Source organism: Saccopteryx bilineata, chromosome 1 (genome assembly GCF_036850765.1).
Source record: "Saccopteryx bilineata isolate mSacBil1 chromosome 1, mSacBil1_pri_phased_curated, whole genome shotgun sequence".
NCBI lineage: Eukaryota > Metazoa > Chordata > Mammalia > Chiroptera > Emballonuridae > Saccopteryx > Saccopteryx bilineata.
This window is the reverse complement of record NC_089490.1, coordinates 126,445,301-126,465,006: the sequence shown is the minus strand read 5'-3', so window position 1 is coordinate 126,465,006 and position 19,706 is coordinate 126,445,301. Positions and strand designations below refer to the sequence as shown.

The 19,706-nt window shown below is 37.8% G+C and overlaps 1 protein-coding gene across 5 annotated transcripts in view; it reads left to right on the top strand.

The window, feature by feature from the left end:
* ITPR2 (inositol 1,4,5-trisphosphate receptor type 2) overlaps positions 1–19,706 on the top strand; it is a 525,086-nt gene that overhangs the window by 374,179 nt on the left and 131,201 nt on the right. For all 5 annotated transcript variants that reach the window (XM_066264976.1, XM_066264974.1, XM_066264967.1 and 2 more), the window contains 3 exons: positions 168–278; positions 4,192–4,287; positions 6,628–6,750. In XM_066264976.1, coding sequence (XP_066121073.1) covers positions 168–278; positions 4,192–4,287; positions 6,628–6,750 — 330 coding nt within the window. The remainder of the gene's footprint in view (positions 1–167; positions 279–4,191; positions 4,288–6,627; positions 6,751–19,706) is intronic.

Sequence of the window (19,706 nt, the reverse complement as noted above, 5' to 3'; positions counted from 1 at the left end):
AAGAACAAGTCAGACTTACATCTTTGACTTTTCTCTGACAATCTCTAAGTTCAATGTTAATTATATTGTAAAGGTAAAAAAACCAAGATGATTCTGTTATTTTATATCATGATTTCTAGTGCTTTCATGTTAAAGAAAACTTATTTTATAAACACTTTGCTTTCTAGACATGTATTGCTACTCATGAATCTAATGGGATTGATATCATCATTGCTTTGATTCTAAATGACATAAACCCTCTTGGTAAATATCGAATGGACCTGGTGCTCCAACTAAAGGTAGAGTAAATCCACCGTTAAGGGGGAAAGTGATATTGTTTACATCAAACTCTCTTTCAGAGTTGACTCCAAATCTCCAAGTAGCTCTTGTTAAAACCGAGATATTACCATATGTCCAACTAATTAATGGACAGAAAGGGTTAGTGAAAGTGCTATGTTCCTGATAACATGTCAAATAAACTTGGAGGTGATGTTCAGTTGGAAGGTACTTTATTGGAAATTTGTTTAAGTAGCTGCTTTTACTTTTATATTTTTATTCTTCTGTTTTTATTTTATATTTTTCATTATATAGAGGGGCAAAGGTGTTGAACATTCACTATACCATATTTTTTAAAATTACTCCTGACTACAGAAACCTATCTGGCCAGTCACAGTTAATTAGGCTAGGAAAAGGAAGGCTGCAGCACTATAGTTTTATGGCTCTCTTCTCTATAAAAGTTATTTTCTTTTTTTAAACATTTTTTTAATTTTTATCTTTTATTATTAATTTATTGTGTTTACATAGATTCTAGTGTCCCCCTGAATTCATCATCCCCCACCCCCGTGTTCCCCAGTACATCCCCCATCTCCCTCTCTAAACGCTCTCCCCCCTTCCCGCCAGGATTTGCTTTTCTGCTCTCATCCCATCCTATCAGCCTATCATCCCCTTTCCCTCTGTCCACTTTCCTTCTGGATCCTTTAAAAGTTATTTTCTTTTACATTAGAATCTTATTTTTCTCCCTAAATACTATGAGCCATGTTCACACTGCCTTTGAGAAGTTACTTTAACTTAAACTGTGTGCATACTTCCCAGCAGTTCTATTTACCAGAGCTCAGGAACAAAATGACATTTCACAAAATTCCTTCATTTTTTGTTCAGATGGAAATAACAAATGAATATACCCAAGAAACTATATAAATCCCAGTTACAAAGGCACGATATTCAGTTGAGGTGAATTATTAACAACCACATCATTGTATATAGTGTTAAACAAATCATTGGTTAAATATAATTTTTCTGTTAAGACAGTCTATTCAGTATCATAGCAAATATAATTATTGAATAAATTTCACTTTGAGTAATTTAATGGCCAAGAAGAATAATATTTTTATAAATCTGTTTCTAAATATAGGTATACATAGGGAACATACATATGTCCTACTTATGTGAAGATAGTGCTAATGGCTCTTAGTAAGCAAATGTTTCTTTTAATGTAAGAGATAGGTTTGTATTTTTTCACTATTTTCTTTTGCAGCATTGTATAAGCTTTGGATCTTTCCACTCATAGGTTAAAGCCAAGGTGGTTCACACAGGGACTGAACTTTTGCCCTTTTCTTCATCAGCATCATACTTCAGATAGTGAAGCCAGCCTACGCCCACTTTTAGACTGCTTAATTTGAGTTACTAGGAAAAGGTTTCTTTCATCTTAATTCCATCTTTAACCATAATTCATGAAGATATAGCATATGGAAGCCTTAGCCTTTGGCTTTTTAAATCTTTTATTAGTCTAAAGTCTATCCTTTTAAATCTCATTTTTAATTGATATACCTTAATGGGGGAAATTACTGAATGATTCATCAATTTAAAATAAAGTATAGGCATCTTGATTATATACAAGCCCAGACCTATGTAAAATAACTAAACGATGGGTGTTAACTTAAGAGTTCAAAGATATTCTTAGCTATTCAGATGAAAATGTATTTTAGAAAAGGGTCCTTTAAAATTTCATGTATGTTACTAAGCACAATTTAGGTATACCTTTTCAAAATATGACAGTTGGATAAATATCAAGATATGTAAAAACCAAATGAACAGATTTGACTTGAAAATTTTAAATTATAGTTTTCTACCTAAACAATGAGGTTGTGGATACTTTAAAAGAAAAAGATCTGTGTGGCTTTGTATATAGTGGCCAATATAACAACAATATTTGTTAAGACAGAATGGTACATAGTAGCTAATTATAGGGGGCTTTCCTGGTTTGGGTGCTTTTAATAATAAATAGGTGACATTATGGGGATACCTCATTAAAAATGTTAAGGTTTTATTTTGTATTTTTTACCCCTGAATTTAATTGCTTAATTGCTTATAATTTTTAGTATACCTAATTTTATATACTCATTTACTATGAAATTTTATGAATTTTTCCATAAATATATCGTGTCCTTTTAAATTTACATTTCATAACTGATCTGTGACTACGAAGTGCTGACTTTGTCAATAGGTCATTTTGTTTTGTTTTGTTTTTAGGACTCTAGCTTCCTTTTGAAGAGAACCTTCTATTAATACTGACACGTGCATTTGATTTCTCAGTGTATATAGGGTTTTATACTTTAAAATTGAGTCACATTTTAATAGGACATATAGAAGATTCTTATTCTTCCAACATAGTATAAAAAAGACTGGTTAAAGAAATACCATAATGTCCATAACATTCTGAAATTGGGTGTATTTTAAAGCTATTATGTATTGGGCCTGCTGAGTGAGGTTCATTAGGGAAGACTGCTATTGTTGCTAAGGTTTAGCTTTGAATCCAGTGGGGTCAGTTCAGACCGCTGTAAGGATCTGAGAGCTCTCCACTAATCCGGGGACCTATTTCTTAGGTATGTTGTTTGTACAGATCGGATGCAGGATTATAGAAATGGATTTTAGGATTGGTACGAATCTTTAAAATGTTTAAATGAAACAGAAAAAATTAACAAAATAATAAAATTATTTCAAGATGAGTTCTTGACATTGGTATAATCATCATCATCGTTATTGTTGTTAGTCATTTAAGGATAGTCTTTAGATTGTACTTCTGAAAGAAAAATATATAGTTGGATAGAATTTGGTATTAAAACCACTCAATGAAATTAATTTGAGCAATTTTTACAAAATTTGTATAGAGAATATCTGTTGACCAAATAACTGATTCAATTTAAGTTTTCATCCTGTGAGATGTTAATTTTGAGTCACTGAGCAGTGTCTCAAAGCCATTTGACTCTACTTCTTTTGTGTTCTTTTCAAAGACTGTGTGTGAAGGTTGAGATTTTTGAACATTACAAAACACTGTAGAAATATTTCTCAGGAAGTTTTTATCATTGTGCAATTTGCCTCAAGTCTAGGGCTATGCTATTGAAAACAATGTAAAGAAACCTCTTTCCAAATGTTAAGAAAATTGTACTTTGTATACCTCTGTGGTACCTGTTTTGGATTATAAATCAGCTTTATCAGAAACATTTTTAATATCTATAGGTAAAAATGTGTGAGACAATACACTTGTAAACCAAATTTGAAAATATCAAAAGACAACGTAAGATATTTTCATTCTTTATTAAACAAAAATAGAAAATATTAATCTTCAACAACCAGATGGTAAATATGTTGCATATATTCTGCCAAATTGTGAGACTGGTTATCAATAAATTTATATTTTATTTCTAACTCATGAATTTAGAATTTTATAAATTAATTTTCAATAATTATTGCTCAAATTTAAAATTTTGACTTGAAAACATGTATTAATGTTTCATGCTAAAAACAACTTGCTAAATTCTTTAAATTATATATTATTTTTGTAAAATATGTCATTGATACTTGTTTACTTTACTGTTTTGCTAACATGTCATCATAAAAGTGACCATTAAGAAATAGTGAAGGCAAATATGGTTATATTTTAATGCATTAGATATGGAGTCAATCTTGTTTTTAGAACACCTTTTTACCAATATTTAAAATATCCCCTGTAACTTATCTTTCATGAGTCATTATTTTTATTTTGTGTTGAAAAAACATTCTATTTTTAAATGCTAATAAGCCAAACCAAATTAGCAGTTTAAAATTCTGTTTGATTAAAAAAATGGTCTAGTAATCTCAATTAAAAGTAATATAGGGGATCATTAATCCATGAAATAGATTTTTTTTTCACATTAACTCAATCTGTTTCTCTAGAACAATGCCTCCAAGCTCTTGCTGGCCATCATGGAAAGCAGACACGACAGCGAGAATGCAGAAAGGATTCTTTTTAACATGAGACCTAGGGAACTGGTAAGAAAACTTTTGAAAGCCATGTTAATAATGTGTAACTAAAAGGGATGTTTGTAGTATGCATGCCAGGAAAAAGTCTAATGACTTTCACTGCCCTACCAAGGCCTAACGACACATTACAAATACTTCAGAAGGCTCCATGAAGGCAAAGGCCAGTGTGTTTTGGGTTCTTTTTTTTTAAATTTATTTTTTATTTATTTTTTATTCATTTTTAGAGAGGAGAGAGAGAGACAGAGATAGAGAGGGAGAGAGAGGAGAGAGAGAGAGAGAGAGAGAGAAGGGGGAGGAGCTGGAAGCATCAACTCCCATATGTGCCTTGACCAGGCAAACCCAGGGTTTCGAACCGGCAACCTCAGCATTTCCAGGTCAATGCTTTATCCACTGCGCCACTGCAGGTCAGGCCTGTTTTGGGTTCTAATGAGTTCATTGTTTTAACCCACTCTTAGCACTTTTCTTAACCAGATTCTCCCACTCTGATAAACTATTTGCAAATTCTTTCTGACAGAAAAAAAGAGATGCTTGCTTTATTTTGTGTGTTGGAATATATAAGGAAGGTGTATAAAAATGTACCACTCAAAATTATATTTATACCTCTTTCTGAACAATGAAAAGGCAATCAGTATCTTTTGTATTTGTTCTTATCAGTGAAATATTCAATAATGCTTGTTCTAGCAAAATTGGAGACTTGATGAGGATTCTACTGAGATCATTAGCAGGAATTCCTCATTTGTGACATGGAAATTATGAAGTAATGTTGGCATGCCTTAAAAGCACTGGGTTTCAAAAACATTGTGAACATACTCAAACCATATAGCTTAATGCCCTAGTGACTAGAGCCTAGTCTTCTGAGCACCACTGTTGGTGTTATGGGGAAACTCTATGGAAGGCATTCATTTGCTTCTCTCTTTAATACTAAGGAATGGAGCAAGGAGGGCAGATAAAGAGAAAGATAAGATACATTATGATTTAACATGTGTAATAAGAATCTAGTATTTGCAAAGCAGTGGGCTGAGATGAGCAAGAAAAGTTTGCTTTAGTTTGTATATTGGAATATATTAGGGAGGTGTATACCCTCAAAACTTGTTATTTTTGTACCCCTCAAAAATTGTTATTACCTCTTTCTGAACAATACAAATAAAAACAATATCTTTTATACTTATGATTACATGGGGCAATAGGTTATATATTCATTCAAAAACAGCACTATGTAATAGCCTGTTGAAAATTCTATTTCCTTGCCTGACCAGGCGGTGGCGCAGTGGATAGAGCATTGGGCTGGGATGCTGAGGGCCCAGATTTGAAACCCTGAGGTCGCCAGCTTGAGCCCAAGGTTGCTGGCTTGAGCAAGGGGTCACTTGGTCTGCTGTAGCCCCTGGTCAAGGCACATATGAGAAAGCAATGATGAACAACTAAGGTGCCACAACAAAGAACTGATGCTTCTCATCTCTTTCCCTTCCTGTCTGTCTGTCCCTATCTGTCCCTCTCTCTGTCTCTCTCTGTCTCAGTCACACAAAAAAAAAGAAAGAAAGAAAATACTATTTTCTCTGTTTAAACACATTTATCTCATCCTCCCCCTTTTCCTTATGGCCCAGCCTCAACCCCTCTTGACTGAGATAGTACCCGTGCCGGGAGCTAGTGCCTCACACTTAGTCTTCTGTAGGGCTGTTATGTTCGCCTCTTGAGGGCAGATACCCTGTTATATCTGCTGTTGGGTCTTCAGTGCAGAGGATGATGTCAAGCACTATGGGTCCTTGTTATCTCATGGGCACTTAGTAAGTAATGGCTACCTTATTACTTATTAGGAGTTCCAGGATCTCCTAATTTATGGGAACTTTAGCACAGTCAGCATTCAAAAGTCAAGCAAAAATTTCCAAGGAAAACAGGGGCTATTGAAAGAAAATAGTTCCAAGTTAATTTAAATAAACATGGTTTCCAGGGCATTTTCATTTAGAGTTTCTTTCTTTCTTTTTTTTAAAACTGTTGTGAATGATTTTTTTTCTTTATATTGAATTTATTGGGGTAACATTGATTAATAAAACTTTATAGAATTCAGGTTTACAATTTTATAATATATCATCATCTTTATGTTGTATTGTGTGTTCATCACCCCAAGTCTCCTTCCATCACCATTTACCCCTCTTCACCCTCTTCTACCTCCCCCAATCCTTTTCCTCTTGTCATCACCATATTTTTGTCTATGAGTTTTTTTTCCTTTGCTTAATCCACTTACTTTTCAAGTCTTAGAAGCATCCCAGCTTACAGTGATACCCATAAACAGTGTAAAATGCATGTTGTTTGTGGCATTTCAAGCCTTGCTGTTTCAATTTGTGTTATTGATAGGTGGATGTGATGAAGAATGCCTATAACCAAGGATTGGAATGCGATCATGGGAATGATGAGAGTGGAGATGATGGTGTTTCCCCAAAAGATGTTGGACACAATATCTATATTCTGGCCCATCAGGTATTGCATTTCATATCTTTATATTATTTTGTTCATCTTATCAATTATGAATTGTGTCATGGATTTTTTTCGTATTTTCAAGTACTGGTTCCTTCATTTATTTGGCACTCATCCCCGTTGCTCTGAGCCAAGGAGGGGGAAAAGCCCCTAGGATGCTTGACCCTTCTCCAGGGCTATGCTAGGGACTGATCCATAAGAAAACAATCCTTGGCACCAAAAGTTGCTGGTCCAGGAGGGAGTCCCATGTCAGAGCCTGAGGAATCGGTAAACCATGGCAACAAGTGGAAGCCTTCAAGGAGAGAGGAAGAGAAGCTACTAAGAAGACAGACTATGAAGTAAGGGAGCACATTGAGGTCCTGTCAGGACAAACCTTGCATGTGGCTCCTGAGCTCTGAATTAGAGTGGCATGCTTCCTCTAACTGGTTTCCATTGGAATTCTAACAATATTAGTCTTAATTTCTGCATTCTTTTGGAAGAATCATTTCCATTTTATGACTACAATGAAAAGAGTTGCCTGATAACTCTTATTTGGTCAACTTAATTTGATTAACATGAAGATCTATTGGTAGTTCTGATGCAGAAGTTCTAATTTCATCTAATGCAGATTTGTTTAGAAGTTAAATATTTTAAATGTGTACGTGCCAGTTTAATTTTGTTTTGTTTATATTAGCACCCTCTTTTTTTTTTCTTTTTTTTTACGGAATAAGCTCCAAGCTTTAGACTTTCCCAAGCTTACTTTATCATCATTTTCTACCATTGACAATCTCTCCCTTTTCCTACTTTTTTATACATCATCTCACTTAATGAAACAAACATTGATAGATATAAAGTAAGATTCTGGGTAGATCAATGGTTTTTATTGTTCCAGTTTATTGAGATATCATTAACATACAGCATTCTGTGAGTTTAAAGTGTTAAAAGGTTGCCCTTGGACACTCCTGGCCCCTCTCTATCATTTATATGACTGTCTAGTGTGTGCAAACTTAAGTATTTTTACCGAAAACTTAGGAAAGGAGTGAAATACTAAAATTTCTTTAATCCTAATTATTTATACTAAAAATGAAACAAAACAATTTACCCATTTCTCTCCCTGCTTTTGGTAACCAATTGTATTGTCTCTATCTATGAACTTGGGTATTTGGAATATGTAGATTCTATAGATAAGAAAGATCACATGGTATTTGTCTTTTCTCTGACCCATTTCACTTAGCATAATGATAGAGGTTCATTGGGGTAATTGCAAATAGCAAGATTCATTTTTATGAGTGAATGATATTTCTGTATGTGCGTATGTGGTTGTTTGTTCATTCATCCATCAAGGGAAACTTAAGTGGTTTTGATATTTTGGCTATTGTAAATAATGATGCAATGAACATGGGAATGCACATATTTTTATATTAGGGTTTTTGCTTTTTTTTTTTTTTTAACAAATACCTGGAAGTGAAATTGTTGGATAATATGATAGTTCTATTTTTAATTTTTAAGGAACCTCCATGCTGTTTTCCACAGTGGCTGTGCCAGTCTGCATTCCCACCAGCAGTGCAGGAGGGTTCCCTTTTTTCTCACCCTTGCTAACACTTGTTATTTCTTGTCTTTTTGTTAATAATCATTTTAACAAGAGCAAGGTAGTATATAAATTTAAATTTTTTTTTCATTGATTTGAGAAAGGGGGGGGGAAGGTGTCAACTCGTTTCACTTAGTTGTGCACTCATTGATTGCTTATCGTATGTGCTCTGACCAGGGATCAAACCCACAAACTCGATGCACCTGGATGACACTTTACTGAGCCAAGGAGCCAGAGCCTCTCATTGTGATTTTGATTTGCATTTCCCTAATGACTAATGACCTAGAGCATCTCTTTCTGTACCTGTTGGTCATTTGTTTGTCTCCTTTAGCAAAATGTCTATTTAGATCTTCTGCCCATTTTTAATTGGGTTACTGGTTTTTTTGGCTTTTGAGTTGTGAGTTCTTTATGTATTTCTGATATTATCCCATTATCAGATCTATGATTTGCAATTATTTTCTCCCATTCAGTAGGTTGCCTTTTCATTTTGTTGATAGTTTCCTTTGCAGGACAGAAGAAGCTTTTCAGTTTGATTTAGTCTCACTTGTTTACTTTTGCTTTTGTTCTCAGATTTAAAAAGTAATCATCAAGACCTGTGTCAAAACCTAGCTTATCACCTGTGTTTTCCTCTAGGAGTTTTATGGTCTCGGGTCTTATATCCAAGTCTTTAATCTATTATGAGTTAATTTTTGTGTATGGTGTAAGTTTATTTTTTGTAATTAATTTCTAGTTTCATATAGCATGGTCAGAAAAGATGCTTAATATAATTTCAATCCTCTTAAATTTATTAAGACTTGTTTTGTAGCCTAACATAGGATCTAGCTCAGAAAATGTTCTATGTGCACTTGAAAAGAAAGTGTATTCTGTTGCTTTTGGATGTAATGTTCTGTGAATATGTTAGTCCATCTGGTACCATTTAAGGCCAGTGTTTCCTTATTGATTTTCTGTCTGGATTATTTATTCTTATATGTAAGTGGGGTATTAATGTATCCCATTGTGACTGTATTGCTGTCTTTTTTCCCCATTAGGTCTGCCAACATCTGCTTTATATATTTAGTTGCTGCTATGTTGGATACCTAAATATTTACAAATCTCATATCTTTTTGTTTTTTAATTTTTTATTTTTATTGAATTTATTGGAGTGATACTAATAAAATTATATAGGTTTCAAGTGTACAGTTCCTTAATGCTTCATCTGTATACTGTATTGTGTGTTTACCACCCCAAATCAAGTCTCTTTCCATCACCATTTATCCCCCTTTACTCTCTTCTCCTTTCCCTGTCCCCACCCCTCTGGTAACCACCACACTGTTGTCTGTGTCTACACTTTTTTTTATTTGCTTTGCTTTGCTTAATCCCATCTCACCTTTTTCATCCATTCTTCTGAACCCCCTCCCCCTGACCGTCTGTTCTCTGTATATTTGGGTTTGTTTCTATTTTGTTTGTTAGTTTACTTTGTTCATTGGATTCCACATGTGAGTGAAAGTGTATGGTCTTTCTCTGACTGGCTTATTTCACTTAGCATGATACTCTTCAGGTCCATCCATTCTGTCACAAAAGGTAAGATTTCCTCTTGTGGATTTTTATGGATGAGTAGTATTTTATTGTATAAATGTACCACAGCATTTTTATCCACTTATCTACTGGTGGGCACTTGGGCTGCTTCCATATCTTGGCTATTGTAAATAATGCTGTAGTGAACATAGGGGTGCATATATTCTTTTGAATCAGTGTTTTATATTTCTTCATATATAGGCCAAGAAATGAAATAACTTGGTCATAAGGCAGTTTCATTTTTTATTTTTTGAGGTGACTTTATACTGCTTTCCACAGTGACTTTCAGTCTGCATTCCCATCAACAGGGCACGAGGGTTCCCTTTTTCCACATCCTCACCAGCACTTGTTTATTGATTTCTTGATGATAGCCATTAATAATGGCATTATGTGGTTTCATATAAATTTTTGGAATATTTGGTTAAGTTCTGTGAATATACCATTGGTATCTTGAAAGGAATTTCACTGAATCTATAGATTGCTTTGGGTAGTATAGACATTTTAATGATGTTAATTCTTCCTATCCATGAACATGGTGTATGCTTCCACTTATTTCTATCTTCTTCGATTTCTTTCTTTAGTGTCTTATAATTTTCCAAGTACAAGTCTTTTCCGTCATTGATTGAATTTATCCTAGGTATTTTCTTCCTTTTAAATCAATTGTGAATGGGATTATTTTCTTAGTTTCCCTTTCCAATAGTTCATTATTGGTGTGTATAAAATGCATCTGATATCTGGATATTAATTTTGTATCCTGCTAATTTACTGAATTCATTTATTCTAGTAGTTTTTTGGTGGAACCTTTAGGGTTCATTATATATACGTAATATCATGCCATCTGCAAATAATGAAAGCTTTATTTGTTCCTTTCCAGTTTGATGCTTTTTATTCCTTCTACTTATGTGATAGCTGTAGATAGAACTTCCAATATTATGTTGAATAAGAGTGGTGAAAGTGAACTCATATCTTCTTGTTGGAGTGAACATCTCATTATTATGTAATGCCTTTCTATATCTTTATTACCTTTCTTGTTTTAAAGTATTTTGTCTGATATAAATGTAGGTACTCTGGCAATTTTTGTTTGTTTGTTTCCATTTACATGCAAGATCTTTATCCCTTCTCTTTCTCTTTTTTAATATTTTTTTTTAAATTTATTATTATTTTTTTATTGAGAGGAGGGGAGGCAGACAGACAAATTCCTGCATGCACCCCAACCAGGATCCACCTGGCAAGATCACTAGGGGTGATACTCTGCCCCTCTGGGGCTGTTGCTCCATTGCTCAGCACCTGAGACGGAGGCCATAGAGCCATCCTCAGTGCCCAGGGCCAACTTGCTCAAACCAATGAAGCCATGGCTGTGGTAGGGAAAGTGAATAAAGGAAAGAGGAAAAGGAGAGGGGGAGGGGTAGAGAAGCAGATGGTTCCTTCTCCTGTGTGCCATGACTGGGAATCGACCCCAGGACATCCACACACCAGGCTGATACTCTATCACTGAGCTAACTGGCCAGGGCCCATCCTTTCACTTTCAATCTATGCATATCTTTATGTCTAAATTGAGTCTTGTTTGCAGCAGATAGATGGTCTTTTTTTAATCCATTCACTTTTTCTATCTCCTTTGATTAGAAAATTTAGTCTATTTGCATTTCAAGTAATTATTGCTAGATATGTGCATTTTTCATTTTATTAATTATTTTCTGGATGTTTTGTAGTTTCTCCTGTGGCTTTCTTTTTCTCTTGCTCTCTTCCTTGTGCTTTGATGATTTTCTTTTGTGATATGCCTGTCCCTTTCTCTTTATTTTTTGTGTATTTTTTATAGGATTTTTTTTTTTGTGTGTGATTATTATGAGGCTTACATATAACAACTTATATGAGTCTGTTTTAAGTTGATAACAAGTTTGATTCTATTGTAAAGCTCAATGCCTACATTTTATGTTTTTGATGTCACATTTTACATCTTATTATTATCTTGTATATCCCTTAACTGATTATTATAATCATGGGTATTTTCAATACTTTTTTCTTTTAACCTTTAAACTAGCTTTATAAGTGATAAATTTATTACCTTTACTATATATGTAACTTTACAATAATATTCTAAAAGAAGTTGCTATAGTTTTATAACATAGTTGGATCATTGAAAAGATTTTTTAGGTCTCTGATTGTTTAGCAAAATACATATATAGGACAGAAAAATAGATAAGGGCCGATGGGTTATAACTAGAAAGACCAAAAAAGAATGTTAGGTATTGAGAAACTAAAAGCTAAACTGAAGGACAAGTTGAAAGAAGTAAGACATGAGAGCTTTGAGATGTGTACAAGGTATAGTTTGAGAGAGAGAGAGAGAGAGAAATCAGGTGACAGGAATTGAGTCACGCTAGAAAAGGAATAACTAGAGATTGAATGTGAGCAGAAAGGAAAAAAATCACAGGCTGAGAATTAAAATCTTATTGCTACTCTACCGAGTACAGAAATGTGGTGCAGCAGCATGTGCAAGTGGGTGGGGAGTTACTTCCCAAGCTGGAGCATTGTGGATGGGAAGCAGCAGAAAGAGGAGGGCAGAGCGAACAGCAGGACGTTTCAGAGGAAGGAGTTTGGGAACTCGAGCCACCCATGTTTTCTTAAGTGAGACCTAGTTTTGCTTTGTCTGGGGTGGTTATTCCCTCTGTTCCAGTGAGCAGCTCCATGACCAGGACCTGATCATGTAGCTTTTAACAGACCAGCTAAGTCAGCTCTGGAACCAGTAGAATAGTAGATATTTGAGCCAGATTACCTTATGTTCGTAAAGACTGTGTTTAAAAATGAAATCTCATGTTACCAGTAACAATAAAAATGTCAAGGTCAAGAGAGGGCTTATGCTAGGTCAATTCAGTTTTAAGCAGATTAAGTATAAGAATAGAGAATACAAATTTTAAAACCAGGCTAAGGTAGATGTTGAGCAGTATGGAGAATGAGAATAATGAATAGTGATAGCAATTGATAGATAAAATAGTGTTAGCTATTGATAGAGCTAGTGATAGATAAAAAGATAATGCTATAAAACATGAAAGAAGTTAAAAATAAAGATCACCTAAAAACCAATAATTTGGATGGATTTGAGTTTATGAGACTGCTTGGAGAGAATAGATTATATTTTAAAAATGATAACAATAGCTATCCAGTGTGCACAAATCAAAATTAGACCTATTTTTTTTGTCAGCTTGACAAAAAATGCAATATATTTTTTGGTATGCCTCAGAATTGTAGTAATTAGTTTATGTGTGCCATAAGATCTCACTGGTATAGAGATAAGCAATTATCTGCTTATTTTTCTTATAGTGACACAGAGAGTTGTTACCTTGCCACTTTAGAAATATATTCTCTATGGGGTGACTCCGCCCACCAGTTTATCATGAAAAAAATCAGTTTTCACTCATAGAAGAGAGCCCACTGTGCTCTTCTGATTTTTCAAGTGACTTCATTGGCTTTCTGTAGGTAGGATACTACATCTGGTTTCTTGGAAGGCCAAACACAGTTGCTGAGTTCCTCATGAACCTCTTGTACCAAACGCTGAGGCAGAAATGCAAAACAACGGTGTTTGTAAGCTTTGCTTCCAGAAGTAACTATGCAGCTGCTCTCTGAGGGTTTGGCTGAGTCTCAATCTCACTGCTCTCATTGTGAGTGTGGAATCATTTGGCTTCTGCATGCTGATGACCGTGCAGACTGGTTTGTGCCTTTGCACTGTTCAGTAATTCCAAAACCGAGGTTCAACTTCCTCCTTGTTTTACTATACTCATCTTTTGTACAGACAGTTTATTTTGGTGCCCTCAGACTTTCAATTTTTGTTGTTATTCTTTTTATGGTAGTGAGGTAGTTCTGCTTTTTCTACTGTGACATCCTTTTTGGTCCTTCTTGTGGTTGGTGTTACAAGAAACAAATAATGCTTCTTGTAAGTTTCTTGTCTGATCTACATAAAACTATAAATACTTAAAAAAGGGAACTTAAGTTCGTGCAGAGAATTTCCTTAAAATTAAGCTGTGTGTCCTCTTGGGCTTTCTGTCCTCCACATGCTGTCCTTGTGCTGCTCTGGTCTTGATTTCCTTTATTCTGTGTTCTTCCTGTTCTCTCTCCTCTTTATTCTGTATTTCTATACAATAGTCACTGCCCACCGTCTGGAACATTGTTCAGTACTATGAATATGTTTGACATATATTAAGCCATATCATTTCTTTGGTGCCATGTAACAATTTTTGTTTTTCCATTTGAGATCTTTTATTTTATTTTTACCCTGAGCTTTCTTGAGATATAATTGACAAGTAACATTGTATAAGGTTAAGATATATGATGTGGCCCTGGCCGGTTGGCTCAGTGGTAGAGCGTCGGCCTGGCGTGCAGAAGTCCCGGGTTCGATTCCCGGCCAGGACACACAGGAGAAGCGCCCATCTGCTTCTCCACCCCTCCCCCTCTCCTTCCTCTCTGTCTCTCTCTTCCCCTCCCACAGCCAAGGCTCCATTGGAGCAAAGATGGCCCGGGCGCTGGGGATGGCTCCTTGGCCTCTGCCCCAGGTGCTAGAGTGGCTCTGGTCGCTACAGAGCGACGCCCCAGAGGGGCAGAGCATCGCCCCCTGGTGGGCAGAGCGTCGCCCCCTGGTGGGCGTGCCGGGTGGATCCCAGTCGGGCGCATGCGGGAGTCTGTCTGACTGTCTCTCCCCTTTTCCAGCTTCAGAAAAATACAAAAAAATTAAAATAAAAAAAAATTAAAAAAAGATATATGATGTGTTGAGTTTATACAATTATATATTGTAAAATGACTACCACCATAGCATTAGGTAACAACTCCATCTAGTTGCATAATTAACACTTCTCTTTGGAGGTGAGAACGCATACACATATAATCTAGTCTCTTGGCAACATTCAATTATGTGGTACATTATTATTGGCCACAATCACTAGGCTACACGTAACATCTCCAGAATTTGTTAATCTTACTGGAAATCTATACTCTTGGCCAGTATCTTCCCATTTCCTCTACCCCATCCCCTGTTAACCACCACTATACTCTCTGTTTCTCCAAGTTTGACATTTTTAGATTTCACATATAAGTGATATTATGCAGTATTTGTCTTTCTCTGTTGGTTTATTTTACTTAGCATGAAGTCCTCAAAGTTCCTCCAAGTTGTTGGAAACAGCCAGATTTCATTCTTTTTTATGGCCGAATGAAATTCAACTGTATGTATGTATGTGTATGTATGCATGTAGATATGTCTGTATATACATACACACACAGGGTGGGGCAAAAGTAGGTTTATAGTTGTGAGTATGCTAAACACAGAGTTAACAGAGATATTGTAATAATCATAACCCTGCATGTCTTTTCATATATATGTGTATTATATACATATATCTATATCACATCTTTATCCTTTTGATGGAGGGTTAGGTTGTTTCATATCTTGGCTATTGTGAATAATGCTGCTGTGAATATGTGATACCCTCTGTTTTAATACCTACTAAAATTAAGAAGAATATAGAGAAATATTATCTGCTTTACAGGGTGAAAAAAAGGTATTAAGATAGTGTGGGGCACCTGTGTTAGGCTTGCTCACTGGTGTACTGGCTTTAAGCCCTTTGCCTGATAGGTGCGTGAGCACGTGGCAGTGCCACGTGTGTATGGTCTATATAAGGCTATGGGGGATTGTGAATGGCATATTGCGCTCAGGGGGATTGTGGATGGCATATTGCCTGCCCACCACTGTGAGGGACCATTCTTGCTTTTTTTGTGCCTGAGAAGAGGTTTTCCCTGCCCGTGTGCCTGTTCACCGTTGTGAGACTCTATTAAATGGTAATGGCTCAATGCTTTCCGGCTCTGCAGTTTCTCTACCGTCTGCTCGAATCTGAAGTGGACCTGCCTGGCTTTGGCCACCGGCATTACTGATAGCAAGTCAATGGAAAGCAAAAAGAACTCCTGGCTCATAAGGCCAGAAGGAATGGATCACATTTAATTGGTTCTGTGAAATTATTTTTAAAATATAGGTTTTAACATTTTGCATGAGCATTTCTCCATGTCACTAGATGGTCTTTGAAAACATAATATTTTTTTTTTTGCATTTTCCTGAAGTTGGAAACGGGGAGGCAGTCAGACAGACTCCCGCATGCCCCCAACCGGGATCCACCCGGCATGCCCACCAGGGGGCGATGCTCTGCCCATCTGGGGCGTCACTCTGTTGCAACTAGAGCCATTCTAGTACCTGAGGCAGAGGCCACAGAGCCATCCTCAGTGCCCAGGCAAACTTTGCTCCAGTGGAGCCTTGGCTGCAGAAGGGGAAGAGAGAGACAAGAAAGGAAAGAGAGGGGGAGGGGTGGAGAAGCAGATGGGTGCTTCTCCTGTGTGCCCTGGCCAGGAATCGAACCCAGGACTCCCGCACGCCAGGCTGATGCTCTACCACTGAGCCAACCGGCCAGGGCCTGAAAACATAATTTTAATGTCTGAATAATTGTTCACTGATTGTACTATAATTTATTGAATAGCTCCTTATTGTTAAACATTTAGATTTCTAATTTTTTTGATATTATAAATTATGCTGTGATTAATATCCTTATGCATTAATCTTTGCCTGCCACACTGATTCTTTCCCTAGGATGAATTCCAAAAAGTTTAATTACTAGGTCACAGGGTTGTAACTATTATATGGTTACTGATGCATAATATAAAATTATTTTGCACAGTATGTGATGATACTTACCTTACTGAATTCTAAAATTATTACCATTTAAAAAATTCTTTGCCAGGCTAGTAGTATTTGGAACATAGTAACCCTTCAACAAATGTTTGTTGAATGAACTAATGAATTACAGATTACATGGGATCTCATTTTAAGTCACATATTTCAGATTACTGATAAAAGACTATCTTTTAATATGTTAGTTGGTCATTTCTATTTCTTCTATGAATTACTTAAAAATATGTGTATCCATACTGTTGGGGTTTATTTTTTCCTAGTGAATTTTAACTAGGTTAATAAAACTTAGTCATATTGTTATATCTACTTCTCCCTAATTCATTTGCTTTGTAAATATTTCAATGAGCGCTTTCTTTCATAACCTTGAGATCTATATATTAAACACCTAAATTTTCTTCCTATGTATAATGATTTCAGGGTTTATAATTAATTATATGTTTTTTCCACGTTTTCATGCAGAAATAATAAAAGGATAAGGTCAGAGGCTAACCTCTCTAAAGATATAACTGAAGACTTACTAGCACCAGCAAGCAATCTGTGAAGGCAGGGTTTGTAGGAGTTACATTGTGTGATGCATGATATGGATCACAGAGACATCTTTAGCAGAAGAGATCAGGCGCAAATTAAATTACCTTCAGGGCCAGACAGTGCATGTGACTGCGTGATATAGGGACAGGTATGGTTGGGGCCATCTGCTGATAGTCTCCAAAGCGGGCCACCATGACTCATGTGGGGCAGCTGTGTTAGGCTTGCTTGCTGGTGTACCAGCTGCCAGCATTTTGCTTGATTAGTGCATGAGCACCTGGCAGAGGCACATGTGCATAGCCTATGTGAGGCTATGGGTGCTTGTGTTCAGGGGGTGGGGGCATGGCAGGTGGCCTGTCTACCACTATGAGGGGCCATTCTTGCTGTTTCTTCACCTGAGAAGTGGTTTCCCCTGCCTGTGTGCTTATCCTCCATTGTGAAACTTTATTAAATGGAATGGCCCAACCCTTTCTGGCTCCTCAGTTTCTCTACTCTCTGCCCAAATCCGATGTGAACCTGCCTGGCCTCAGCTGCCAGCATTACATCTGGCGTAGTGGACAGGGTTCAGAGCAGGTTGGTATGGAGCTGCTGACAACTTTGAGGGATGGTGTAATGCCAATGGATGCTGTCATGGCCAGGAAGGTCCACATTGGATTTAGGCAGATGATAGAGAAACTGTGGAGCCAGAAAGCATTAGAGCCATTCCATTTAATAAAGTCTCACAACAGCGGACAAGCACACAGTCGGGAAAACCTCTTTTCTGACACACAAACAGCAAGAATGGCTCCTCACAGTGGTGGGCAGGCATCCAGCCATCCACAACCCCCCATCTCTCTCAGGGGCAATCACCCATAGCCTTACATAGGCCACACACACATGGCGCTGCCACATGCTCATGCACCAATCAGGCAAAGAGCTTGCAGCTGGTACACCAGTGAGCAAGCCTAACACAGCTGCCCCACTGGTGGAGTAGAGGAGTAGCTGTTCCTGATGGCTCTCCTGGTGGGGACCATGGGCTGGGTGTTTTTTACAACCCTGTGAGAAGAAATCAAGAACTCTGTGTGAGAAGCTGAGCAAGGCTGAGAGCTCCAGAATGAGCTGCATATGGAGCAGCAACCACTGCATGAACTAGAGTGAGTGCTGGTGAAGGAGGAAGACCGGGTTCAAGAATTGCAGGCTGAGCACCAATGGCGCCGGGAACTGGAGCAGTCTCTGGACAAAGAGTTAAGGGTTCACGAGTTGCAGTTTGCCTTGGAAGCTGAACGTTGGCAGTGATGGCTGTTGGAGAAACAACTGCAGGTTCAGGAGCTTTGAGTCTTCAGCTTCAGGCTTAGAGCTGGCAGCCACAGGAGCTAAAGTGGGTGCTGAAGATGGAGCTGCATCCGTGCCAGCAGAGTGGTTCTGAGTCAGTGGGATCAAGTATTTCCAACTCCTGCTCTTCTAAGGATGAGAAGGCTTGGGCTGAAACTACCATCCATAGACTCAGGGCCCAGCTGGGAGTCGTTAAGAAGGTAAAGACCCAGCAGCCAAGAGTCCCTCAGGGGCAGTCACAGCCTCCCCAGGTAGTGGAGCACTCTGTGGTTCGGCCTTATACCCTGGCAGAGCTGATGGAGTTGGAGGTGCAATTCAGGCAGACCCACCAAGCCATTAGTAGCCTGCTTGCTGTGGCTGTGGGATATAGGGGGTGGATGGCACCATGCTCTCTGGAACAGAGACGGACCATAAGGCTGTGAGGGCTGCTGCCTGTGCTGCCCCCATGATTAACAGGAGAAATGGGTCTGTGAAGGTTACCTAAACACAGATGTGGGTAGATTTCATTGTGGCCGGGGCAGATAGAGAGAAATTAGATGGCAAGCCTAATAAAGTCTTGTTAGAGCTCTGGCGGCACCTTGAGTCAGAACAAAGGTTCCAGCCGTTGAAAAAAGCAGAGGAAGCAGGTGGCCCAGCATCTGCCAGGAAAATGGCTGGCATTCAGGTTTCAGAATCCCCAAGACCCATTGTTCCAGTTTGAATAGGGGGAAGGCTGAGGGACCCGTCCAACAAAGATAGGAAGGGGGCCAGAGGCCCCTTGTGAAATTGGCAATCCACTGGTCCCCTTCTAATGTGCAGCAGGTGTTAGCATTGCCTGTAATGGACTTCTTACCTTGGCGATTTGCACAGACAGCTGGGCTGTCTATCATGGACTGCTTCTCACCCAGTTGCAGAGGTGCACCAAGGATACTTTTTGCTTTCAATGGACACAGCCCTGGACTATACAGGCCCTCCCACCTACCATGGGGTAAGGAATTAGAGGTGGGCCTCCAGTTGACATCCTAGGCAAAGTGCTCAGGGAAACATTGTGAAGGGCACCTTTGTAATTATTGTGTAACTTTTGTTGTTGCTGTAGTCTCTGTTTGTTTCCTGTCATGTAGATTGTGAAGTGAGCAACCCTGAAGGGGTGGAATGTGGGGCAGTTGTGTTAGGCTTGCTCGCTGGTTTACCAGCTGCAAGCACTTTGCCTGATTGCTGCGTGAGCACATGGCAGCACCAGGTGCTTGCACGCAGGGGGATTGCTGATGGCAGATTGCCTGCCCACCACTGTGAGGGGCCATTCTTGCT